Source organism: Dasypus novemcinctus, chromosome 13, assembly GCF_030445035.2.
Source record: "Dasypus novemcinctus isolate mDasNov1 chromosome 13, mDasNov1.1.hap2, whole genome shotgun sequence".
Classification (NCBI taxonomy): Eukaryota; Metazoa; Chordata; class Mammalia; order Cingulata; family Dasypodidae; genus Dasypus; species Dasypus novemcinctus.
In genome coordinates, this window is record NC_080685.1 from 91,782,090 (window position 1) to 91,808,568 (window position 26,479).

The 26,479-nt window shown below is 44.2% G+C and overlaps 1 protein-coding gene across 9 annotated transcripts in view; it reads left to right on the forward strand.

Moving 5' to 3' along the window:
* Nucleotides 1-26,479, forward strand: part of SRGAP2 (SLIT-ROBO Rho GTPase activating protein 2) — a 261,250-nt gene that overhangs the window by 174,418 nt on the left and 60,353 nt on the right. For 5 of the 9 annotated variants that reach the window (XR_011645544.1, XM_058275104.2, XM_058275109.2 and 2 more), the window contains exons 5-10: nt 5,258-5,320; nt 13,528-13,743; nt 14,379-14,507; nt 20,847-21,071; nt 24,777-24,878; nt 25,902-26,099. Coding sequence is in view for 7 of the 9 variants with exons in the window: in XM_058275104.2 (XP_058131087.1) it covers nt 5,258-5,320; nt 13,528-13,743; nt 14,379-14,507; nt 20,847-21,071; nt 24,777-24,878; nt 25,902-26,099 (933 nt within the window). In the remaining 2 variants the exon portion in view is untranslated. The remainder of the gene's footprint in view (nt 1-5,257; nt 5,321-13,527; nt 13,744-14,378; nt 14,508-20,846; nt 21,072-24,776; nt 24,879-25,901; nt 26,100-26,479) is intronic. The other 4 variants (XR_011645545.1, XM_071207696.1, XM_058275105.2 and 1 more) reach the window with 1 other exon arrangement.

A 26,479-nucleotide genomic window follows, 5' to 3' on the forward strand; every position in this document is an offset into this window, starting at 1 on the left:
GGGCCCACAGTGACAATCAATCTTCACTACTTGAGAGACCAGATTTATAGATACTGTAACAATGCTAGACTGCCCTAACTAATTTCCAGAGTAAGTTATTCAGATAATTAAACAGTAACTTAATTTAGAAGACATTCGTGTTTCAGAAGATGAATCTAAGACAGGCATTGGAGTCTTAGATTGTGCCAGGTTTCTGACATTTTCTTTTAAATACAACTTTTGTCACTGGGAGAGTTTAACTATAGCCATTAACTTTTGGGTGAAGGAACTACTGGTGAGATTTGTTTTTATTGTGCTTACAGGCTCAAGGGATTCTTTAAAAATAGAATGTAACTGCTTTGGGAGCCACTTATACTAACAGTATCATTATAACCTCAGATATCCATTAGTAACTTAGAAAGGCAAAGTCAAAAGAAAGATTTTGATATGGAATAGCTGGATTTCTTGAAATCAGATTTCTATTTCTGGCAAGCTGGATTCAATATCTAGTTTGCCCTGGAATTAAGTTATAGTGTGGAAACCTTGGCATCGGGAGAAAAACTTGACCTTAAACCAGTTTTTCTAGACTAAATTGAATGCTGTTCAATTTCTAGTTCAGTTTCTCCAGCCTTTCTCTCTATAACAGCTTTGCAATTCAATGTATTTGAATTTTATGCTACGTTGGGGTCCCCCAGAGTGTAAGTTCCTAACTGGAGCTCAACCTTCCTAGAACCCTCAAGCAGAATCTTTAACAAGTGAATGCCAAATAGAAAGAGCTCTTCTGCACATATGCAAGTATGTGCTTATGGAACCTGGAAGTTATTCCTGACCTCTGGTCTACCAGATCACCGTCTTCTCTGCTCTCCCTTACACCACTCCCCACTTCCAGTCCCAGTATGTATCACCTATTTTGGTGGACTGAGGACTGAGGGAGAGCCAGGCACAGGGCCCGCCCTCATCTAGCACTGGCACTGCTACCAAACAGCCAGTCTTTTAGCCCTGTCCTCTTCTTCAGAAGCATTTTAGGCAAAGTGTCAGTTCATGAAACGTGGCTTCTTTGAAGTAGTAAGAGAATGCCCCTGAATTGTCACTCTCCACCTAGAGGTGCTTCTGCTGCTGCCAGAGCTTAACGTACAGTTCATGTTCCTTTCTTCTGAAATTTACGAAAGTAAATTCAATTTTAAACTGGATTTTTTTAAAAAAAACAATTGGTCTCTGAAGTACCATTGAGAAGGAGGGGGTGTTAGCATTGGTGGAGGGAGATTCGTGCCCTTGAAAATTGGTTTCTTTTTTGGAAAACTGCTGACACAGGAAGATCGGAAAAGTACTAAATGACCCTACTGTTTCTACCTGCTGACAGGCTCAGCCTTGGGACGGGACTGAAATTAGTTCTCACATATGGCAGAAATATGCCTTCCTCTTTTCTTTTTCTTTTATACAAATAGGGGAGGATTTTTGCCTGTTAGGTAATACGCTTTGTCATATACAATAAGCAACAGCTCTCCCCAACTTGGGAAGCACACTGGTGCTGATCTAAAATAATGAGAATCAGGTAATTTCCCTGATGGGGAATGATTTTAAAAACCCTTTTATTATTAGCATTTTTGGGGATTGCTAATAGACTAACCAACCACACTCAGGAAATATATCAATCCAGAGGAAGAGTGGCCCGCCTAGGGCCCAGGCAGCCCAGACCTCTTGGTATAGCCTCATGCTTCCTTACTTTGCTGCTGCTACAGCCTTCTCTGCCAGTAAGGAGGCTTTGGAACGTTACTGTCTTGGGCAGAGGAGGCGGTGCATTTCGGTTCTGTTGTCCAGTGCTGTTATCTGTTGGAAAAGGAGGATTCCCTACCCATTTTGAAAGCACACAGCTGGCAGGAGCTGTTGCAATCTCACTGTCTTCCGGATCAGCTCCGCCTCAGCAGCCAGCAGAGTGGGGGCCAGTGAAACACACTAGGGCCAAACGGTTGTGGTGAATTTCAAAATAAAAGATCCCAGCCTGAGTGCGCTGTTTCACTTCCTATCCCATAGAACAAGCATTGTTAACCGTGCCACATCTCTCTTCTAAATTTAGGCATCCTTTTTTTTTCTCCCTAGGCAAAGATTACTATGCAAACATTTAAGAGAAAAACTTTGCCTAAAGTAATTTTTTCCTCCGACTTCTATTTGGCTTCCTGCAATGTTTAGATGACTCATTCTCTTCCAAGAAATTTTAAAGAAAAGAGATGCAGGCTGTGTGATAGTACACAAAAGCTACTCTGTAAATTCTCTTTTTCTTCTCTGCCTCAAGCCCTCTTCCTCTTTTATAGGGAGCGGAAAGGCTCTACAGTCTTCATTGTCCTGTACTCAACCTCAACAGGTTTTATTTTTCCAGGGAATAAATATTCCCTTGTTTGGGGGTGGGGCCGCCTTACAGCTTTTCAGCTCTGTCAAGCCCTCTGCTGCAGGAAAGCCCTTCCTGTGATGCAGGGGCCCTGCCTTCACCAAAGGCACACAGTTAAAGTTTCTGAATCAGAGAATGGGTAGCCGTTTAACATCTGTGAAAGGAGAGGCACTGGCTATTTGCTGCTTCTCTCCCCATGTCAAAGTTGCTCCCAGTTGCGGGAGGCTGTGTAATACATTTTGACTAGGCTAGCTAGCTACACTAGCTACACGTGTGTTCCTTGCCCAGCCCTGTAGTGCTGTGGGGAGCTCAGCTGGAGCAGTAAGTCCCAATCGCATCAGCAACCAGTTCAAATAAACAGGGATAATAGTTGAGTCGGTTCTTTTCTCAGCTGATCAGTACATGAAAGGAAACATCTGCCTGGGCTTAACTGCTATTTTATTAGTTATGCTTTTTCTCCTCCCTACACCCGCTCCCCTCCCAACACCAGTTATCACCAACTCTGGGCTACTTTGAGTCATGGGTAAGCAAAGGGGAGAGGAATGGGAGCTTTTTCCTGTCACCCCTACCATTAAAAATCAGAAGTTAGTAAGTGTAGATGGGAGGCTGACAGGGGGAGCTGGAGCTGGCCTGGAGGCGGGAGGGCGCAGCAGTAGGAAGTGATACTCATGGTCACTTCCTGAGCATGCTGCTGACTCTGAGGCTGATGGTGAGTCATTTTGCCTCATTTCACCCCCTTGGGCCTCTACTGCTTCAGTGGAACTCAGTTTTCCTCACTATGGGAAGGAGAGCTCATTGTGAGATACTAGATGAAAGACATTCCATTTTGTGGCTTTTTCCAGCAGTTGAAGTCATTTGATGAGAGGCATTTGGGAGAAGTAATTGTTAGACTGCAAGGTACCCCTAAAGCCATGTGTTTTGCAGAGCATCTTGGTGTCTGAGAAAAACTTGATCATTATTTTATACTATATGGTGTGAAACCACTCAGCCATGCACTAAAGGGGGTGGTGGTTGAATCTAATATGGCCTTGAGAAGCCAGGCAAAAGATGATGCAGAATCACAGAAAGCTGGAGGTTGAAAAAATCCTTGGAAGCATTTTAGCTGAAACCTTTCATTTAATGGAAGGGAAAACAGAGCCCCAGAGACAATAACCAGGTTGTCCAAAGTTGTCTACTTGATGGTGGAGGAGCTAGGAATAGACGGAGAATCTTCTGACTGATAACTCAGGGTTCCTTCTTCTCTCCCCACTAGCAGGTGTCAAAATCCATACCTACTGAGACAAAGGTTACATGTATGTTGTGTTCTGTAATAAATACCTTAATAGAAAATGGGCAAAGAACACTTCAATAGAAAAATGGTAAAACACACATACACGCAAAAGAAGCTCTGTCTCACTAGAATAAAAAAACTGCAAATTACAACAAAGATACCATATTTAAGATTTTAAAAAAGGAAATAAACATTCTTATATGCTCCTTGCTAGTATTTAAAATTGGTACAGTCTTCTTGAGGGCAGTTTAATGTGTGAATGAGTAGTCTTTGACCCAGTGACGTTAATACTAGGCAAAAATAATGAAAAGTGTGTGCATAGATTATGTACAAAGTAATTAAATGCAGCACTGTTTTATATTATAAAAAATTAGAAGCAACATAAATGTCCAAGAATAGAAGCTACATCAATATAATGTATTAAAATGTTATAGAAGAACACCACATGGGAAAATGTTCACAGCATACATTTAAGTGAAAACATTACAAAACAGTTGTATAATACATCCACATTTTGTAAAAATAATAATAAGAGAAAGAAGATTAGAAGAATATTTATCAAAGTCTTGAGTGGTGATTTCTTAGTGGTGGAAATTAAGGGTTACTTTTGTTTCCTTTTCTTTTTTTTGTGGTTTTACAGTTTCCTTATTTATAATAAACATTACTTTTACAGTTAAAAAAATTTGTTATATATCTTGAAAAAAGAAAGATCGTAAATGATTGTTTTTAACAAAGACTGTTCTTTTTTTTGTCTGGTAGCTGAGCCATGCCAGGTGGTAGTAGTATACTTTGTTAGAAGGGTATTGTTGGTATCTGAATTTTTAGTAGGAGAGAATTAGAAGGAACTGGCAGAAGATAAAGCAAAAGACTACGCCTCTCAGTGACCCAGTGTCCAAATAGTTTTATCCCTTGCCCTTTTGGGTTTGGCATAAAACATTCTGCTCAGAAGGTGTGGTTCTCATTTCCTTCCTGTTTCCTCATTCTTCTTTGTTTCTACTGTTCTTTCTGTGTGGATACTAGCCCTGGGTCACTGGCTCAGTATCAGCTGGTTGGAGACACCTTAACATATATTATCAGAATTGAGTAACATTAGCTAACCTGGCAACCAGTCATTATTGAGATCCTGCTGTACTGGAAGTTTGGGGTAGAAGCAAAATAAATAAAAGGTATAATTTCTTGCTTCATAGAGTTTCTATTTTGTTAGGTCCTTTGGAGTCCTTGGATATTTATTTCTTCCCTCATCCTATTTTACATCTTACCTCTGGAATGGTTGCCTATATGTCTCAGAGAAAGCTTGCCCCACCTAACAACAGTTGCTACGTAGGATGTGGGGCTTTTAGGCTGACTCTCTAGGGACCAGTTGAAAAATCAAAGGGTACAACCCATTTTCCCGGCACAGAATTGCCTTTGCTAGACTGTAGAAAGGGTGCATTTCATTTTATTAAAACTCTTTGAATAATCTGACCATAATTGGGTCTGATCGGAGTGGTTATCTGATTTGCTAGGTTAAATAATGGGCCTTAATTGAGTCTGTGTTATTTGTAGAGCCAGTACTGCTCTTGCCTTTGTTGCCCCCTCCTTCCTCCTTCTGTTTCCCAATTAACCTTATTCCTCTTTCCTTGCAGAGTAAAGAAGTTGGCCAGCAACTCCAAGATGATTTGATGAAGGTCCTGAATGAGCTCTACTCGGTAAATCAGATGGATTGCTTGGCTCTTTAATAAACAGAGGGAAGCAGCATTTGGCAACTTGCAGCCATAGTCACATCAGCAACAGAAGTGAACTGAGGTTGAGGACAGTGCAGGGTCCCCATTGGGGATGTGACCCCCACCCATCTCTCTCTCTCTCTCTCTCTCTTTTTTAAAGATTTATTTTATTTATTTCTCTCCCCTTCCCTCACCGCCTCCTCCCCCCCCCCCGTTTCTCTACTCCCTTTTTTTTTAGATTATTTATTTATTTATTTCTCTCCCCTCCCCCCCACCCAGTTGTCTGTTCTATGTGTCAATTTGCTGCATCTTCTTTGTCCACTTCTTTTGTTGTCAGCGGCACGGGAATCTATTTCTTTTTGTTGCATCATCTTATTGTGTCAGTTCTCCGTGTGTGGGGCACCATTCCTGGGCAGGCTGCACTTTCTTTTGTGCTGGGCTGCTCTCCTTATGGGGCACACTCCTTGCGCGTGGGGCTCCCCTACGCAGGGGACACCCCTGCATGGGACAGCACTCCTTGCGCACATCAGCACTGCGCATGGGCCAGCTGCACATGGGTCAAGGAGGCCCGGGGTTTGAACCACGGACCTCCCGTGTGGTAGACAAACGCCCTAACCACTGGGCCAAGTCCGCCACCCTCTCTACTCTCTTGTGTCTGTTTGCCATGTGTTCTTCTGTGTCCACTTACATTCTCGGCGGCACCAGGAATCTGTGTCTCTTTTTGTTGCGTCATCTTGCTGTGTCAGCTCTCCATGTGTGCAGCACCACTCCTGGGTGGGCTGCACTTTTTTCACGCAAGGGCAGCTGTCCTTGCGGGGCGCACTCCTTGCACGTGGGGCTCCCCTATGTGGGGGCACCCCTGCATGGCATGGCACTCCTTGCATGCGGCAGCACTGCGCATGGGCAAGCTCACCACATGGGCCAGGAGGCCCTGGGTTCGAACCCTGGACCTCCTATATAGTAGGCGGATGCTCTATCAATTGAGCCACATCCACTTCCCCCACCCATCTCTTTTTGCACACTCTTATTTTCAAGCCCAAAGGAGCCAAGCAGATACTTTCCCAAAATAAAATCCCTCCTCACCTGTGAAGGCTCAGTTTGCCCACATTTGAAGCGTAATCACTAGAGACCAGCAGAGACCTAGGTTACCAGCACAACTGATTCCATTAGCAGTGGGCCAGGGACCCTGAACCTAATAGCAAGGAGCACAGCCTGCATTACACCGTTAATACATGTCTGTTGGAAAGCATTTGTTCAAGGTTTTTCATCAGATCTTGAATTGATCTATTGGTTGATCAGAGTGGATGCTCTAGAGGAAAGCACAGAGTCCTACATGCCGTTAATATAAGGGACCAGTTTAGGCAGAAAGAACTTTACACTGAATCTCTGGGGTTTTATAAAGGCTGAACCTCAGTGAAGAGGCAGGCTGCCGGCTTGGAGAAAAGAACACATTCTGTTCTGAAATGATGAGTGCTGCAGCCCATAACTCCCATGCCTGATGCGTGTTTCTTCATGCACTGGCAAGTGGTGTGGTTGTTTTTCCCCACCCATGTTTTGTTAATTATAATGAAAACATACACACTCAAACACATACCCACCAAGGAAATTCCTATGGCAGTACAGGAAATATTTCAGTTGTACAGCTGAAGACTTTCCAGAACCCCTTTTCCAGCTGGGCTGCTTTGTGTCATTTACCAGTGTTGCCCCATCCTGATTTGGAGGTGAAATTGCTCTATTGTGTTTACATGCTTATTCACAGCATTTATTTTTTTTTAATTTACAGGAAGAGCAGGCAGCAGTGACATGCATTACAGGCATTTTGAGATCAGAGAATTCCATGTTTTCAATCCAAAAGCCTAGGTGTGGTCCTTTTGTCATGGCAACTACAGAGCAAGTAAATATGGTAGTGTAGTCATGTGACTTGTCTCCAGTGATGCTCAGTTTGTTTTGAATTTCTATTGCTCTGAAGCCAAGTAGATAGATGGTAACCTTTGGTTCTGCTCCCAAGTCTTCATTTCTTCAATTGAAGTTAAGGTTTTTAAAATGTTGATATGAACCATTTTCAGACTGCTTGAGTTTCTTGAAACCTACTTTTTTTAATGTTTTTACTTCTGCTCTTTGTTTGTTTGTTTTTTTTTTAAAAGATTTATTTATTTATTTTAATTTCCCCCCCTCCCCTGGTTGTCTGTTCTTGGTGTCCATTTGTTGCGTCTTGTTTCTTTGTCTGCTTTTGTTTCTTTGTCCGCTTCTGTTGTTGTCAGCGGCACGGGAAGTGTGGGCGGCGCCCTTCCTGGGCAGGCTGCACTTTCTTTTCACCCTGGGCGGCTTTCCTCACGGGCGCACTCCTTGCGCGTGGGGGCTCCCCCACGCTGGGGACACCCTTTCGTGGCACGGCACTCCTTACGCGCATCAGCACTGCGCATGGCCAGCTCCACACGGGTCGAGGAGGCCCGGGGTTTGAACCGCAGACCTCCCATATGGTAGTCGGACGCCCTAACCACTGGGCCAAAGTCCGTTTCCCTGCTCTTTGTTTTTAGAGCAGCTTATAGCACTAAGAAGAGCTTTTGCTCCATTCTTCTGACAAATAATTTTTTAAGATAGAAAATGACATATGTAATCATTATATGAATCCTTGTATTTCCCCTTAAGCATCTTGGACCTCTGCAATTTGCAGCTGTTTCTAAGGAGGAGTAGGTTGGATAACTAGCAAACCCCAAAACTAACTCAAAACTGGCATGCCACTTCTATAGTGGAACTTTAGGCAGCAGAGGAAGAATAGTGTCTAAGAATCTATTGGCTTTTATTCAGGGTCCTAGATCTCCTAATATGCTATGATTTTAAAAAGAAGAAATAAGTGAAAGGGTACCGTTTGTGTCTTAGTGAGAAAAAATCCCTGGCACTCGCTGCTCTGGCCTGAGGGCCAACCTGGCACCTCCAATCTTTGGACAGTTCAGTCTTAACCAGCTGCTTTGCTGGCCACTGTAAGGCCACAATAGATGCAGAGCATAATATCTTGCCACTGGTGTTAAAACTGAAGAATTGGCTGGGTTTGGTGTCTCCTGCCATGAGGTTAATGGGCACAAACTCTTACAATCTATCCAAAACCCAAATTAAAAAGCAGATATTTCTTGTAGTAACTAATGGAAGACAGTAAAGAGTACAGGACACCTTAAAGAAGGCAAAATGGTCTGGTGCATTGGTTCTCAAGCAGGGTGGTTTTGCCCCTCCAGGGACATTTGGCAATGTCTGAAGACAGTTTTGGTTGTCATAACTTGGAGTGGGGAGTTTCTGGCATCTAGCGGGCTGAAGCTGGGGATGCTGCTAAAATCCTACAATGCACAGGACAAACCCCCAACAAAGAATGATCCAACCCAAAATGTCACTAGTGCTAAGAGTAAGAAATGCTGGTCTCTGACTAGTTTCCTGAATTAGGCAACCTAGATTCTACCCTGGCTATATGATCTTGGGGGTTACTCTCTGTGACTCTGGTGTCTCCAAATACTCCATGTACTGGTACCTCCATATCCTGGGGGGGTACAGTAGTTGGGGGAGTCATACTTCTGAAATATCAACTGCAGTGAAGGGTCAAATGCGTTTTCAGTGCTATAGGCTGTTAGAGCGTCCAGAGAATAGCATTGTGAGTTGTTTCTTCTGGACCAAGAAATAAGCTCAGGACTGGTCTGAATAAGGCACTGGGGGATTAGGCTGACTAACTGTTCTGTTTTGCCTGGGACTGAGGGGTTTCCTGGGACATGAAACTTTAGTGCTAAAACCGGGCAGTTCCTGGGATATTCCAGGATGATTGTTCACTCAGGGATAGTGGTTTCATTAAGTAGGATTTTTTTTTTAAGATTTTTAAATTTATTTCTCTCCCTTCCCCCCCCCCCCCCCCCCAGTTATCTGCTCTCTGTGTCCATTCGCTGTGTTTTCTTCTGTGACTGCTTTAATCCTTATCAGCGGCACCAGGAATTTGTGTTTCTTTTTGTTGCGTCATCTTGTTGTGTCAGCTCTCCATGTGTGTGGCGCCATTCTTGGGCAGGCTGCATTTTCTTTCGCACTGGGCAGCTCTCCTTACAGGGCACGCTCCTTGCGCATGGGACTACCCTATGCAGGGGACACCCCTGCATGGCAGGGCACTCCTTGCGTGCATTAGCACTGTGCATGGGCCAGCTCCACAAGGGTCAAGGAGGCCTGGGGTTTGAACCGTGCACCTCCCATGTGGTAGGCAGACACCCTATCCATTGGGCCAAGTCTGCTTCCTGTCCAGTAGGAATTTGAGAGTACTGTATCCTGGCTTTGGGAAGCTACTTTGCTGTATACACTCCTAATCAAAGGAGTTGAAAAGAGGGAGGGTTCCTGTAAGGAGTTCTCCACTACTCTGTCTTCAGGAAGACAGAGAGAGACTCTAGGCCTCTCTTTTTAGTGACCCCTTAGGTGAAAGAAGTTATTTGTGGGCACAGGAAAAAAGGAAACCAAAGATTTAAGAAACCCACCATATTTTTTGGTGCTTTTCTTACCTCGCATCTACCCCTAAATGCCCATAAATACTTAATTTTGGGAGACTGATTACCCACGGTTTGATAATTTAAGTACTTTTGAACCTTAATGATTCAAGGGCTTGGACTTAAGTGTTACCAAAGAGGCCTTTGGGCAAGAGGCCTAGACTCCTACCCTAAGTGGCCAGCTGCCCCTCTACACCTTCCTCTTTTCTGCCTAAAGGGCCTTTGATTTTCTGGCTTGGCATTCTGTGCCAGGGGCTGCCTCCAACAGCTGCTATTTAGAAAGCCATCTCAGTGAGCATTCCTCCTTCACATGTTTTTTCCTTGTAATGAGCTGGCTGGTTAGAAGGCCATGGCGTAAGTGGTTTTCATTTTCTTACTGCAGCTCCAGGAATTCCTTTGATGTCGAAGCACACTGCTTCCCAGAAAACTCTAGAATTCTCTGCCTCAGTTGTATAAAGAAGTTGTATCTGAAAAAGCCCAGCAAGTCCCACCTGGAAGGAGTAGCATGTGGGATGGGAACTGAGGCCACATGGGTTAGCTGAGTATGAAGAGTTAAGGAAGCTCTAGATTTGAGAGAGAAGGAAGAGGTGTTGGAATAGTCATAGGCTGTTCTTGGCCCTGAGGTTTTATGCCTCTGTATTCCTCCTGCATATAATGTCCCCGTGACTTAGTGCCCCAGCTGTTTGCTTGAAGAACTACTTCATACTGTACTTAGCACTTGTTTCCTTGAGACAAAGGCAATTTCTAGATCCCCTATTCCATTTGCCATATTTGTTCCTGGCACTGGAGACTAGGGACACAAAGACAAATAAGTGCTGTCCCTGAACTCAAGGTATCTAGTTTTAATAAGGAGACAGAAAAGGACAGCAGCAAGTAAAATTTGAGGTGATAAGAGCTCGTGTACATGCCGACCCAGAGGAGGGACACTGAATTCAGACTCCTTGTAGTGGCACTTGAATCTTTAATTGCTTAGAGCTCTTTTATTGTTCTCTGAGTGTTCCTTTTTTATCGTATCTTGCTCTTGTTTCCTGATGCAATACCATTTCATTTCTCATTTATCTGTTGGTAATTATCAATGGATTGTTTTTGAGGTTTTCTTCTCTATATAGTTTCTGTTTCTTGTTGCTTGTTTTGGTCTTGGTTTTTCATATTAGATATTTTCCTCAAGTGTCTGGTAATACTTAACTCCCTGCTTATATTTAAAGTGAGGAATTAAAAAGCTGACTGGAAAGGCTTTGTCAATTGCAGCCTTCATTGAAGGGTGAACTGGCTGGGCTATGTTCCTGGGGAACTCCCAATATCAGTGTTTCTAGGTTTTTAGCTTGGATGGTCATATTCTCCAAAGAAGACTCTTCTGACCTCTTGCTTATGTCTGGGAGCTGAGTTGGGAGGAGGGGTAGCCATCTCAACCTTAAGTATAAAATTTTCAATTGGTCCTCCTATTTTAAGTTCAGTGCCCCTAGCCTCGGCTGAGTCTAGTGTCTTCTAGTCCGGGTGTCCTTCTCTTTGAGAGTAAACCTCTAGTCTTCCATTCTGGTGGAAGAAGGAATCTGGGAGTCTAACTGTTTTTACACAGACTTTTAGTCATTTCTCTTGTTTTTAGCTCCACCTTTAATCCATTGCCACTGATTCTGAGCCTTATAGTCTTCTGAGATGTAAATCTGATTTCTTCTTAGCCCTCCCTATTTTGGTTTGGGATTTAATGAAATCTGTTACTATGTTCCTATCCGATTTCACGTTCTGCTTCCATTTTTTGTTGTTGTTCTCCTTAAAAAATAACGATAATAAAAACTTTCTTCTATCATGTTAGCAGGACTTGGGGATGCAGTAGAGCTAAATGAATGAATTCAGTATTTAGCTTTTCAAAGTAAATTGATTGGTCTTCGTAGAACTAAGATTTTAGATTTCTGAGTTCTTTCCCTAGTTTGTATTTGTCTCACTGTATATATTTTTCTAAGTCCTATATTGACTTCCATATTGTACAGTTGTTTCGGCATCATTTATTCAAGCTTCAGCCTCTGGATGCTTCAACTTTCCCTTGACTTTAGAGTTCTAGTAATTCCTCTTTCCAAATTTCCAAGGAGGGGAGATTCCATGTCATTAAGTCATTTAGGCAACCACATTGATAGTACTGTGTACATGATGTATTTTCTAACTCTGGAGAAGAGACGAAAACACATGAGAAGAAGTGATGCCTACTCTTACAGTTTCCTAGACTATATAGTGTTTTACTCTAACAGGATAGCGCTTTAAGTTCTTTAAGGGAAAGGAGCATTATAAATTGTTTCTTATTGTTTCTTTTGTTATTCTATTGGCACGATTTCTTTCATCATGTTTCCCCTATTATGCACTTTCTTGAAACAGAATATCACATTCTTTAAAATGATTCACTTTTAGAACTGTTCACACAAGCTTTTGAATCCCCTGGTTAGAAAGTTTGTATTAGGTGAAAACAGAGAAGAAACCTCCCACTTATTCTTCATCAGCCAAGATAACAGATGCCTCTTTCCCACTTCTTAGTCAACCTGGAGACCTAGAGGACCATGTGAATTACTCAAAAAAGCTTTTTAACCCTGCATGTCCCCTGGGGGACAAAATCGCCCCCAGCTGAGAACCACTACTCTAACTTAAGTCCATAAATGATGCCAGTTTCTCTTTTTTGAGATCCTTTTGACTAGACTTAGATCTCCAGCCTCCTTCAGACCAATGGCCAGCCTACCTTTACATTTCCAGTTTCTGAAAACTTCTTCTCTTCCCATGAGAAAAACCTGTAGATATGTATCAGCCCCTAGTAGTTATTCACTTAGTAAGTTATTAAGGAAGACTAAGGAAGGGGATTGGATTCCTAGACAGTTGCTTTAATGGGAAACTAGAAAATGCCGTCCCTCTCTGTTTATACCATATCCTTCCTGTGGCAACTCCAGTTGTGCTTGATAGAGATTTTGTTCCTTCACAGGCTCTCATCTGAATTGCTGTGCAGGTTTACCATCTTCATTGGGTTGTTACCTAGATCATAGGATTGGTACAAGGGTGAAATGAGGAAATTCATGTGGGGCACTTGGCACAAAGCCGGGTGTATGCTAAGTGCTCAGTAAATGGTAGCTGCGTTTGCTCTTGTGGCTGCTGTTCTGGTTGCTGTGAGGGGGTGTTTGATCTGGACAAAGCAGGCTAGACAGAGCCCCAGAGCGCCAGACCAATGGGAGCAGCTTGTGGAGCCTTTTCCTCTTCCATATCCTCTTCCTACAGTCATCTTCTGCAAAAAGTCTAGGCTACCCCACAGGCTGTGCTGCCCTCTGGAGGTTCCTAACCTGCCCAGGAGGGCTTGGTCCTCATGGTCTGAGTGCTCTGTTGTTTCCTAGCCAGTTGGCATTGTGAGATGACTAAGCCATAGAAAGCATGTGGCCAATATAAAAGAGTATTGATTACAAAGGGTAATAAATAGAAGTAAATAATACACAATGAGCATGAAGTCCTTTTAATAATAAAACATGTTGGCTCAGTTCAAATACTATTTTCCTGTGCTTTGGAGTGGGTCTTTTATATGTATTTCCTGAACCAACACTTCTGAATTTTTCCCTTGAAAGTATGAGGGTATTGGTTCGTTGGGGGACAGGTCCTGCTGAATTAGTCTGTAAAGCGGAAAATTGACCCCATTGACCTCTGGGGATGCGGGTGGGGGTTGTCTTGCAGGTCATGAAGACATATCACATGTACAATGCTGACAGCATCAGTGCTCAGAGCAAACTAAAGGAGGCTGAGAAGCAGGAGGAGAAGCAGATTGGCAAATCGGTAAAGCAGGAGGACCGGCAAACCCCGCGCTCCCCTGACTCCTCGTCCAATGTCCGCATTGAGGAAAAACATGTCCGGAGGAGCTCAGTAAAGAAAATTGAGAAGATGAAGGAGAAGGTGAGTATACCCTGGTAGCCATAGAACTGGGGAGTAATGCTTTGGGGAGCAGGATTGATAGAAATTTCCCAGGGGAAGTTGTGAAGAGCACAATAAGGAAGCTCTGTGTTCTTTTAGTACTGAATAACCAAAAGTAAGTCCTTGCTCTCTGTCTTGCAAGAAATCCCAGTTATTAAAAGAATGGAGGCATGTGGTCTCCACGTTTTTAACCTCTAATAGATTTTTAAAAAGAAGCATAGTACTTTTCCCAGTCCATTTTACAAATAGAGCCAGATAGCCTACTGATTGGGAGGACTATAGACCTAGAGTGTGGCTTCAGATAGGTGTTTGGGGGAAGGGGTAGTGGCACCTCCTTTAGGGTGGTGGTGCGTGGATGGAGAGTATTTGCAACTAGAACCAAAGTGGGGCACAGATCTCATACAGGGAACCTCATTAACCTTTCCTGGATTGATCTGCATTTATGCCCTTGAATCTCATTAAACAGAATTAGAACCCAATTTAAGGCAGAAGTGCATTGGGAATAGCAGCATAATTGTGGTTCTTGAATGCACTGTACTTTTCATCATTCAGAGAACAATCTCCCCTTTAAAATTAGAAAAAAAAAAGTAAAATTGAATTTCTGTTCCTTTTCTCAGCGCCAAGCCAAGTACACAGAGAATAAGCTGAAGGCCATTAAAGCCCGAAATGAGTACTTACTGGCTTTGGAGGCTACCAATGCATCTGTCTTCAAATACTATATTCACGACCTGTCTGACCTTATTGATGTAAGTACTTAAAGCCAGGGACCTCAAGGGTCCCTCTTTCCTGGTATTGGAATCCTGGTCAACTTTTCTCCAGTTCTCTTGATTTAGCAGTAGCATACCAGCCTCCAGGTCTACAGGTATATGCTGGCCAGTCTCCAGTCTAAGCCTGGCATTTGCTTTGGGCTCTTGTTTGGGCTTTGCAAGCCTTTGGTTAGACCTTGCATGCTTCCTTGCCTTAGTTTCTCCTCAAACAAACCTGCCACACCTTTACAGCATCTTGTGGGGTTTTGGTCTAAAGAGTTGCTTTAAATAACCAGCTGGGGGAAGTGGATTTGGCCCAATGGATAGGGCGTCCACCTACCACATGGGAGGTCCAAGGTTCAAACCCAGGGCCTCCTAACCCATGTGATGAGCTGGCCCATGCGCAGTGCTGATGCATGCAATGAGTGCCATGCGACACAGGGGTGTCCCCCACGTAAGGGAGCCCCACGCACAAGGAGCATGCCCCGTAAGGAGAGCTGCCCCACACAAGAAAAGTGCAGTCTGCCCAGGAATGGCACTGCACACACAGAGAGCTGATGCAGCAAGATGACTTGACAAAATGAGACACAGATTCTGGGTGCCGCTGACAACAATACAAGCAGACACAGAAGAACACACAGCGAATGGACACAGAGTAGCCACTTGGGAGGGGGCAGGGAAGGGGAGAGAAATAAATAAATAAATCTTTTTTAAAATAAATAAATAACCAGCTGGGTCATCTGGGGCTTGTCACTTAACTGTTCTGAACCTCTGCTTCTTCCCCCGGCTCTATCCCAACCCCATCCCTCTGAACACCGTAAACTAAAGAATTGGACACTACATCTGGCTTCACATCTGAGTTGCATGGGGAACTTTTCTAAAATACAAATACCTGTCTCCTTTCATCCAGGGATTTTTCAGTCAGTGTGTTTTGACTTTTTAAAGCCCAGGGTGTCCTTGTCTCACTGGGTAAGTGGAACCCTGATCCCTATTCAGACACCACTTTGTTCTCTCTGCATGTTGATGCCGATCTGAACACTCCTTCAGTGGAGGTCAGAGCCCTAAACAAGATCCTTTCTCCCTCCTCGGGAATAGCTCCTCACTGTTGAGAGAACAGTGTTCTCACAAAGAGAAAGAGAACCATTTCTTTCTTAAGCTAAATTTCTGCTATTTATCTTGCATTTGATTAAGAAAAAAACCAGACTATCCATTCTGTCACACCTCTTCTACTGGTTCGTTCTTTTCTTTCTCTTGACCCCAAGGCCACTTTCCCTCTCCTTCCACCAAAGTGCTGACCTCAAGGGAAGAGATGGGCTACTGCTGTATCAGTCACTTTTGCAGTCCACAGACTCAGCATCGGGTGTGAGCAGGTGTCTTAAAATCAATTCAGGAGGCAAACATTTTACCTTATTCTCATTGCTAAATAAATGTTTTAAAGTGCATGAGCCTAACTTACAGGATGCTGAACCAGGATGTAGGGCGAGGTCACTGAGAGCAAATCCAGGCCTGTGGGTAGTAAAGTTGCTCCTAGTTCTTTGCTGCTGTTTTTTTGTTGTTGTTATTGTTGTCTTGTTTTGCTTGTTAATTATTTGTTTTTTTTTTTATGTTTGTTTTTCTTGGAGTGAGGACAATTTAGTTACTGTCTTTGAAAAAAGGCCAATAACATTATTCTGCTCTATAAATGATTAGTAAACATTTATTTAGTATGAGGGTATATGCCAGGCACTATGCTCAGCATCAGGGCTACAAAAAGGAATAAAATAGTTTGGGGCCTGGAGGTGTCTGTAGGCATGCAAACAGATACTACCCATGTACCCAGGTAACTGCAGTGTTAAGGGGCTCTAAGACAGTATTCTTCAAAACATAGGTCATGATCTATTGCAGGAGCCATGAGATCACTTTTATAGAGTTTTGACCCATTTTGAAAAAATGAATAGACTAGTCTAGACTAGACCAGAATAGAATTAGGAAGAAAATATTAGGGTGTACCTCATACTAGTAAGGTTAAACTTTATTTTCTAGAGAATATTTTATTTTAGTTGTGTGTCACAATGTAAGATGTGTTTCTTACTATGAGTTGGGGATCAAAAAATGTTCAAGAACCACCATCCTGAGAATAGAGGAAGATCTCTTAGACCTCTATAATCTTTCTTTACGTTAGTAGCCCCCACTGCTGAATACAGAGCTGGGCATGTAGTGTGCACATTGAAAGAAGAAAAGAATAGAAGTAAGGAAGAGAAGATCTCTACCAAGATTTTTTTTTCCTTTCTGTGCCTGAAAAGTTTTTAAAATTAAGTCTTAATTTGCATAAGTGGCGTGTTAACACTTTGAAGAGTTTTGACAATTTCATACACCCTTGTAGCCTCCATCTCTCTCAAGATATAGAAGATTTTAATCATCTCAGAAAGTTCCTCTTGCATCTTCCCAGACAGTCCTCTATTCTCACCCCGAGGACCACTGTTCTGTTTTCTTCTACCATAAATTACTTTTGCCTATTGTAGACTTCACAAAGGTGGGATTATATAGTATGTAATTCTTTGGCCCAGCATGACGTTTTTTAATTTCTTCCATGTTGTTGCGTGAATCATTAATTTATTCCTTCTTATTGCTCACTCATGCCATTAAAAGGGGCAAAAAAGATGGTGTGGTGATGAACTGACCATTAGAACAGGAGTTAAGCGGGGAGGCTGGCTACCTTAGCATTCTGATCTTGACAATATCCAGAACTGGCTTTGGGATATGGGACTTTTGTTCCAGTCCATTGCCATCTGTGTTATGCACACCATTCTGCCTCCTTCCTAGGCGTGTGAGAGCTCAAATTGAAAAGAAGTTATTTTTGTCAATGCCAGTACATTGACACAGGTCTAGCCTCTGATTCTTTTTATAGTGTAAGATTTAAACTTGGACTGTAGGAATCCACGTGAGGCATCTGACACACACCAGGAGAACCTTGACTTCAGGCCAGAAAGACATTCTGAGCTCACTTGACAGCGTCTAAGGGCTGTAGCCTCACTGGAATGTAATTTTCCTCCCCCATATTCCTGTCGCTCTCTCAGCCCAGGAGCAGGGATGGACAAAGAACAGTGCATTGTCCTCATGCATAGCTTGAGTGTTGTGTATGCTATGTGTATGGATAAAAAGTCTGTGAGGTCATATAGACCCAAGCCAGATGGAAACTCAATAGGAAATTTGATTAAGGGCGGCATTTTTCTTTTCTGTCTGAATTTGAAGTGGGTGATATGAAGGACCCATTTTTCTTTTGGGGGCTTTCATGAGAGTCTCTGGTTGAAGAGATCAGCTGGTAAAGGGTTAATGAGCTATCAACTCAAGTCATCACACATCTGGATGGGCTGTCATTAAATTCTTATAAAAATTTGATTTCTCTTGGGAGGGTTTTCATCAAACATTTATATAACCCAGAAATGGCCAGAGGAGCCCGGCCTGGCCACAGAACTCATCAGAAGCTATAGAGAGCATACTTTGTCCCCATTCTGAGCAACGAGGTCTCTACTCACTGGGATTCTCCTGGGAACAAGGATGAACTATTCAAATCCCGTTTATCTAACTTTGCCAGAAATTGCTTCTTTGCTGAAGGCTCCATTTCTGGCTTGCCACTGCAGCAGTGTGGGTAGCCAGGTTCTGGAAAACCTATTCTGAACCCTCTGGGTTGGTGTGAGGCATGGATGAGGCAGGGGCATGCTGCAAGTCAGACGCCTACTCCTTGGCACAGAGAAGCTACAGAACAGTTATATAAATAGCAGTGGACCAGCTCCAGGGAAAGCTCCCTGCCTTCCTTAGGCCATAGAGAATGAGCAAAACAAAAGGCCTCAGTGGTTACATCAACCCGCTTGACTTATACGAGTGTTCAGCCCAAGTATATTATTTCCTGAGAGGATGGAACCTGTGCTTCTGACATTAATCACCTGATATTTATTGAATGCTATTGGGGATTGAATTGTGTCCCCCACCAAAGGCATGTTTCAGTCCCAATCCCTGGTCCTATGGTTTGAACCCTTTTGTAAATAGGATCTTTGAAGATGTTATTAGTTAAGGTGTGCCCACGCTGAATAAGGGTGGGCCCAATATGGCTGATGTCCTCATAAGCAGAGAAAATTGGACATAGAAGGAAAAGACAGAAGCTGGAAGTCAATGGAACGCAGAAGAAAAGGGAAAAGATTCCACCATGTATATTGCCATGTGACAGAAAAGCTGGGGAACCCCACAGATTGTGGCCAGCCAGAAGATTCTTATCCCTGGAAGAAGCAAACCTTCTAGCTCCTGAAACTGTGAACCAGTGAATCCTTTTTATTAAGCCAACCTATTGTATGGAATTTGTTTTAGCAGCCAAGAAACTAAAGCAAATGCCTGCTCTGGGCAAAGCATAATGGTGAGGGATCTAAAGAAGATGACGACACTGGTCACATCCTCTAGAAGCTTGCTTCTAGTTGAGGTGATATGAAATGGCAAGTCACAGGAGGACTACAGATATGTATAGTTGTAAGTGGCTGCAGATCACTCTAGGCCAAGGTGCAGGGCTGACTGGGCTTCCCAGAGGTTGGGAATTTGATTTGGATCTTGCAGATTGGGTTCAACCCCCAACAGGTGAGAGGAGTGGGAAACATTTCAGGAAGGTAGGTTGCTGAGAGCTGAAGAGCAGTAGTCAGTGTGTTTGAGCAGATTATAGAGATTGGTGTTTGTTTCATCTCTTCATCATGCCAGATAAATGTAAATAATTGCCTGTTATCAGCCTCACAACAACCTGAGGCTTATCCTCACTGGAGGCTCAGAGATGCTAAGTAGCTTACTCAAGTTGACATAGCTGACTTCAGGCCTATGCTTTTGTTCAATATCCTACCTTAAATGGAGAGTATGTCATTTAATTAGAGCAGAAGTGTATGAAGAAGAAAATAGAGGGAGATGATATGATGTTGGATAGGAAGGTTGAAGACATTGTGATTTGTTCTGGCTGTTTAACCCTGCTCAAGTTATTTAACTTTATTGAGGTGCAGCTTCCTAGTCTGGAAAATTATAATGATATCCACCTCTTAGGGTTATTATGAGGATTAAAATGAAGAATATAAGTAAAACACTTAGCACACTGCCTGACATATTGTAAACACACTTGGTAAATAGAGGTAATGGTAATTTTTTATTTGCCAAACTGGAGAAGGTGGTCTTTACCTTAGGAAACAAATGAGAGCTATTATAGGTTCTTCACAGGAAAGTGGTATAGTAAAAGCTACATTTTAGGCCACTGAAGCAGATAGCACTGGTATAAGGATATAAATTAGGGTAGGAGGTGTGAGAATGGAGAAGAAAAGGGAGTTACCGAAAACATGCAGAGGTTTCTAAAGGGCACATGCCTCTCCCTAATTGTCTTCTGCCCTGAAAAGCTCCTCCTCACCCTCCTCCACCCACACACCCTTGCTCAGTCCTGTGGGTAGTGCTCCTTCTGGTTATTAGACTTGCAGCATAGAGTTGATCATCAGAGTCTACATAGAGTTAGGAAGTTTGGAGGTTCAAGGGCAACTTGACCAGACCAGCAGCATCTCCCCTGCACGTGCAGCCTCCCAATCAGTCACTTTTGTCTAGCTTCCATTTCCTCTTCCTTCTCCACTGAATTTAATGTCTTTCCATTCTCTGCCTCTGGTTAAGCTGTAACTGCTGTTCTTCCGTTGCAGCTAGCACCTGCCAGTGCTCATTGGCACTGAATTCAGAGCTCAGTCCAACAAGCACTCCATTGCTGAGCTTCTTGACAGATGCTGGGAAGGAGAAGGCATGTCATGTGCTTTTTCTTCCCCAATAGTGGCTGCTTCTGATATGATCATGATGAGGGAGAAGGGATGGGGAGAGTTGGTTTGATGCCTGTTTATGGAATGAAATGGCAATCAGGCAGATGGTCTTACTCCTTTCATTGATTCTTCTCTGACGTTTCTTTTTAGGTACTAGACTTCAAAGCTGCTTGAGCAATAAGGGGGATAGTAGATAGCTGAGGAATTTGGAGCTCTGGGTTCTTCTGTAAGGATGGGGAATATTGTTATAGAATTACCGAATGTCATTGCTGGATAGGGCCTTAGGGATTATATAAATAATGTCTCTTGCCCTTATAAATTCTCTTCCTCCTAACCACCGCACAGTTCTCTAAGGTGTGTTTAACCATTGAACTTGGAGTCAAGAACTAGGACATATCACCCAAATCTTGGAGGTCAGAATGTTAGCTGTCTTCTGCTGCATAGTCAGTCTTATTAATGCAGTCAGATATGCCCTTCAGGCCACCCTCTCTTTCTGTCATGCCTTGGGGATGTCGTGATTTGATCATATGCCTTCTCCTTTCCACAGCAGTGTTGTGACTTAGGCTACCATGCTAGCCTGAACCGGGCTCTGCGCACCTTCCTCTCTGCTGAGTTAAATCTGGAGCAGTCGAAACATGAGGGTCTGGATGCCATTGAGAATGCAGTAGAAAACCTGGATGCCACCAGTGACAAGCAACGCCTCATGGAGATGTATAACAATGTCTTCTGTCCACCTATGAAATTTGAATTCCAGCCCCACATGGGGGACATGGTGAGGCCTTTGCTCCCTCCCCCAAATCCCAAGGGGTTATTCATTTTCTCTAGATTCACTACACTGAGGCCACATAATTCTAAGAAGAGAGAGAGCTGGGCCTGGCTTCCATCAGATAGGTGTCTGTCTTGCTGAAATGAGATACATTCCGTTCATTCAGTAAATATTTGTTGAGTGCCTGCTGTCCACTGGGCTTGGCTGTAAACACTGGGGATTAGAGCCTTCAGGTAGCTTACAGTCTGCTGAGTGAGATAGCAGAAGTCAGAAGAGATGTAGAAAAATGCATAGAGACGGGTACCTGGAAGGGCCAGCATGACCAAAAAGGATGAAAAACTGCTAGTATGTTCTAAGAACAACCAACAGTTCAGTATGGCAGAAGGGAACAGGTAGGGTGGGGCCTTTTAAGTGATGAGGCTGAAAAAAGTAGAGCTGAGGTAGAGTCAGATCCTAGAGGCCTTGAGATGATAGTGGGGAGAGGGTTAACCAGGGAATGGTGTGATCTTTTGTCATCTGGCAGAATTCTGAGGGATCTTATTCTATTGGGTTTGCAATAAAGTCTGTAGTTTCATCTGGGTATTGAGCAAAATTGTCAGAATGAGTACCTCCAGAAGAGAGAAGAGCCAAGATGCTATCCTGAAGGCCTGGTGGTGGGTGTCCAGGCAGGGAAGCATGAGCATGGAGGTCCTGTTTTAGACTCCACCTCCAGTGACTGAAACAATAAGGGCCTAAGTAAACTAAGTAAACTCATTATTTTGAGTCTTTTGGTTCTATTTCTAGTGGTTGGTTGTGCATACAAATCAGAGTGAACCTTTGTCCTGCAGATAGGAGCCACCATTTTACCTACTGCTTAAATCAAAAGGAGTGTATATTGGATTATGTAAGTTTAGGATGGATCTTCAGACAAGGTTAGATCTAAGAGCAGAAATTTTATCTAGACTTTCTCGCCATCTGCCCTGTGTTAGCTTCATTCTCAGAGAGACTTCTATTCTGTGAGAGCAAGAGCTGACTGCATTTCCAGCCTTTTATCCTTGTAAGAATAGTAGAAATCCATCCCAAAGAATATCTACTGTCCTCCAAGAAACTGCCAGAAGTCTCATTGTATCTCTTTGGTTCTGATTGGGTGAAGTGCTTATCCCTGAGCCAGTCGCTGTGGCTGGGTATCTGCAGTCTGCTGATTGGCTTGTACCTAGGTCACATGCTCATCCCTGAGTAGGGTAGAATCCATCCAAAACACTTGGCCTGAGTTGTGGAGCAGAGGTTCTCCAAGAGGACAGTCAGGCCAAAGTTACCAAAAGCAGGGGGACTATACACTGGGTACCAAAAACAGCAGTGTCCTCTCACCAGAAGTACTGCTTCCCTTAGAGTTAGGATCCAGACTATTTAGAAAACTCTACTCTGGGAATGACAGCTATACCAGTGTAACCAGAGGATTTGCTGTCATTAATAAGCCATTATGGGGAGCAAGACATTTCTATCCTAAAGACGAAAATACGGGGATGATTTCTTTCCTCTCCTTCTCAGGGAAAACCAAACCATTTACAGTTTGTTTCCATTGCTGTGGCTTAGGAAATGTCAGTGTCTGAACAGATGGGGAAGTGAGATGGTAGCATGTGCAATTAGAGTTGGGGGAAGGGTGTCACTGAGCACCAGGAAGCCTGGTTCCTCACCTGCACTGGCTCCTGGGCAAACTTGCCTTCCAAGTCCCAGCTATCAGCCCTTCTCCAGCTGCCACTGAGATTCCTTCCCAAGAATCAGTGGAATTTGGGGTCCAGTTGAGTGGAGTGATACATTTTCTGGAGTTAACTGAGTTGCCTTCTGAGCCAAACAGCTTGTCTCCATAAAGGGGGAATTCAGATGCTGGGTGCTCAGACTCCCTCCCAGCCCTGTCAGACCCTCATTTTCATACTTCGGAGCACAGCTGGAATGCATTACCTTGCACCCCGGTAGAGGGCCCACTGCCAAATAATGCATCAGCAGCTCTATTGCTTCTTAAAGAAATAGGCTTGGGTGATTTCCCCTCCATGACTCCTTCCTGCTAGTTTCAGTTTCCTTTAAAAATCAATAGTTGTCTCTTCTGTCTGGGCCCCTCTCCCTGTGTGTTATAGCTGATCAGTGGCCGAGCCAGACAGCTCTAGAGTTTACAGAAGTTCCACATTCCAGTCTGGCTTTTGTGAGTGGAAAGTAAAAAGAAATGAGAGGGTGAGTTGTTCTTGGTCCCTTCAGTCAGTCTGTTCCCATCAGTGTGGATTGTCTGTGGTGTGTGGAGGCAACAGGAGGAAGGTACCCGGCAGTCCTTGAACTAGGGCCAAAGTTTGGGTGGCACTTTGGCCAGAAGCCCTGAAATTGGCCAAGGCCCCACACTGACTGACGTTTTGGGGTGCTCAGCATATGAATGGATGCCAAGTGCTCTCAGATGTACTAGGAGGAGGTACTTGGCTTCACTCTTGGTTCCCCCAGTGGCTGGTGGGGCTCTGGATTCCTGACCAGTGACATCAGGCAGTCAGAGAGCTTCACGCTTGGAGCTAACCCATTCTGGCCACCAAGCTTTCTTCCATTGTTGCTACTTATCCAAGAGCCAGAGTGAAGTCAGCTTTCTTCAGATCTCAGAGTTGGCTCAGGCCAGCCTGTCAACCGGGGGTCGAGGTCACATCAGTTGGGAGCTTAAAAGCCAATGGAAGAAAAGGTCAAGTCCCAACCCCCTCCACTTGAAGAGAGATTTTTGTCCTTTCAAGCAAGAGAGTGGTCTGTGGGCATGTGAGTATGCCTACTTGTTGCTGGGGTGGAAGGAGCCCAGTTCTATACGAGGTCTCTTGCAGACGACAGGCTGAGGGGACACATGGTACCAAGGTGACAGGAGCTGCTTCCAGATGGGTCCTGCCTCCTGCCTCTCAATGCTTCTGCCCCTCATCTCTCATCCTGGGGACTATGGTAGGTGACCTCATGCCATAGCCATGCACCCATCAGGAGACAGTGAGTCAGCTATCCTTTCCCGCCACATATATTGGGGAAAGCTCATTGGCGGTGATCCATAGGGGAAAGGAGTTTTCTCTCACACACAGGACTGCTGAAGATCTGGGTAAAATGATGACTGTTTGGGAAATACCAAGCTCCACCATGCCCTCTGGGGCCCTCTCACATAGACCGTGGACTTTTTCCTGACTTCACACTCTTTCTGATTGAGTCAGAGCTCTCATGCATGGCTTGGGTTTATAAACACATGCTGGCTGCCAACAGCAGCAAGTTATCCTCCTGACCTACTTCTCTCCCTTTCAGTCTGATGTATGAAGGGGGTAGAGGAGGGGCCCAAGAGGTGGCCACTTGAGTGGACCTCTAGCAGGAAGTCCTCACTGTGCCAAAGCATTGTATTTTTGGAGCTGGAGCTGCCCAAGGCTCTCTTCTCTGGCCTCCTCAGACTTCTGAAGAGCCACAGATCCTGTGTAGACCTGCCCCTACCAAATACCAGCTTGGAGATGGGCTCCAAAGTGAGAGACCTGGTCTTTCCAAACAGTTTCCCCTCCCCATTTCTTACAGTGATACTTGGCTCTGAAAGAGATCCATGCACTGTGGCTTTGGATTTTGTTTCAGCATACAAACCATGAGCCTTACGCCTTGAATATGAGTTGGTTTTTTAGCAATAATGGGAACTTTGGAACCACCAAGAAAACTGTGAACTCCTCCTGACCTGGTACTGCTTTCTTATGGTAGGCTTCCCAGCTCTGTGCCCAACAGCCTGTCCAGAGTGAGCTGGTGCAGAGATGCCAACAACTGCAGTCTCGCTTGTCCACCCTGAAGATTGAGAATGAAGAGGTGAGTTTCCTGCCTAGGAGACTTAGAGCCACCCTCTAAGTTTCCTTGTCCATCCTCTTGCTGCTGCCTATGTGGGAGCAGGTGGAAGGAGCATGCAGAGAATGTCCGGGCTGCTGTAAACATTTCCTAGCCAAATGTAGGCTTGGACTTTTCCCCTCTGCTACATCCTGCCCTTGAACTCCAGGAAGTTCCTCTTGCATTGCCAATAGTTGAACTCTATTTTGAGCTTTGCAAATGCTTTTTTTCCCCTCTACACATTTCATCAAAATGGCACTTGGCAGCTGTGTGAACAGTATTGTGTCTCTGAAACCACCCCCTCATGCCTGGCTTTTTCCAGCATTTTCAAACAAACAGAGGCCTTTGACTTTGACACTTCAAAGATCTCCATCCTCTTAGAAGAGGGTAACTTTCTTCTGGGCCCAGCATATTTGCTTTCAACAATCAGTTCAAAAGGATGGTATGATTCATTATTTAGCTCCCTTCTTTTGAGCTCAGATGGCTTCTTACCTTGCATCTCAGAAAGTCTTAATGTTTCTCAAGTACAAGGGATGGGCTACTTAGTTTGCAAATGGCTAAACAAGTCAATTGCTCCTTTGAGGTCATGAAACAGAACCTGGGGTAGATGCAGGAGTAGGCCCCATCACACACAGCTCTTAGTATGATGGGGCTGGTTTGGATTTATTTCATTCTCTTTCCCTTAAGTACTTCCAGTATAGCCAAAAACTGATATTAACTTGTAAAAGTAAATATTAAATAAAAGAGCTAGGTCACGCATGCAGCATTAAGAGAGTAGTGGTTTTTAAGTCCTCGCTGGAGAGAGCAGTACATTGTATCAGAGCCCATGTGACATCGATTGTTCAGCACTGTCAGAAGGGAAGCAGAGCTGTACAATCTGATGGTATTCCTCCCTTCTTCCCCAGCCCACTCCCTCTGCTACTTCTTCCAAACTTCTCTGTCACCTGCTTTCCTGTGATATTTGTGTAACATATCCCTCATGCATTCTCTCGGCCCTTGTTGTGTCAGGTGAAGAAGACTATGGAAGCCACCCTGCAGACCATCCAGGACATTGTGACTGTCGAGGATTTTGATGTGTCTGACTGCTTCCAGTACAGCAACTCCATGGAGTCCGTCAAGTCCACGGTCTCTGAAACCTTCATGAGCAAGCCCAGCATTGCCAAGAGGAGAGCCAACCAGCAGGAGACAGAGCAGTTCTATTTCACGGTAAGGTAGCTCAATGGCCTTTGAAGTATGCTGGAGGACAGTGAAGCACTTGGGGGAGATATGGAACCCAGAATCTTTGTCAAAGATTCTGAAGGGGAAACGGACTTTGGCCCAGTGGTTAGGGCGTCCGTCTACCATATGGGAGGTCTGCGGTTCAAACCCCGGGCCTCCTTGACCCATGTGGAGCTGGCCATGAGCAGTGCTGATGCGCGCAAGGAGTGCCGTGCCACGCAAGGGTGTCCCCTGCGTGGGGAAGCCCCACGCGCAAGGAGTGCGCCAGTGAGGAAAGCTGCCCAGCGTGAAAAGAAAGAGCAGCCTGCCCAGGAATGGCGCCGCCCACACTTCCCGTGCCGCTGACGACAACAGAAGCGGACAAAGAA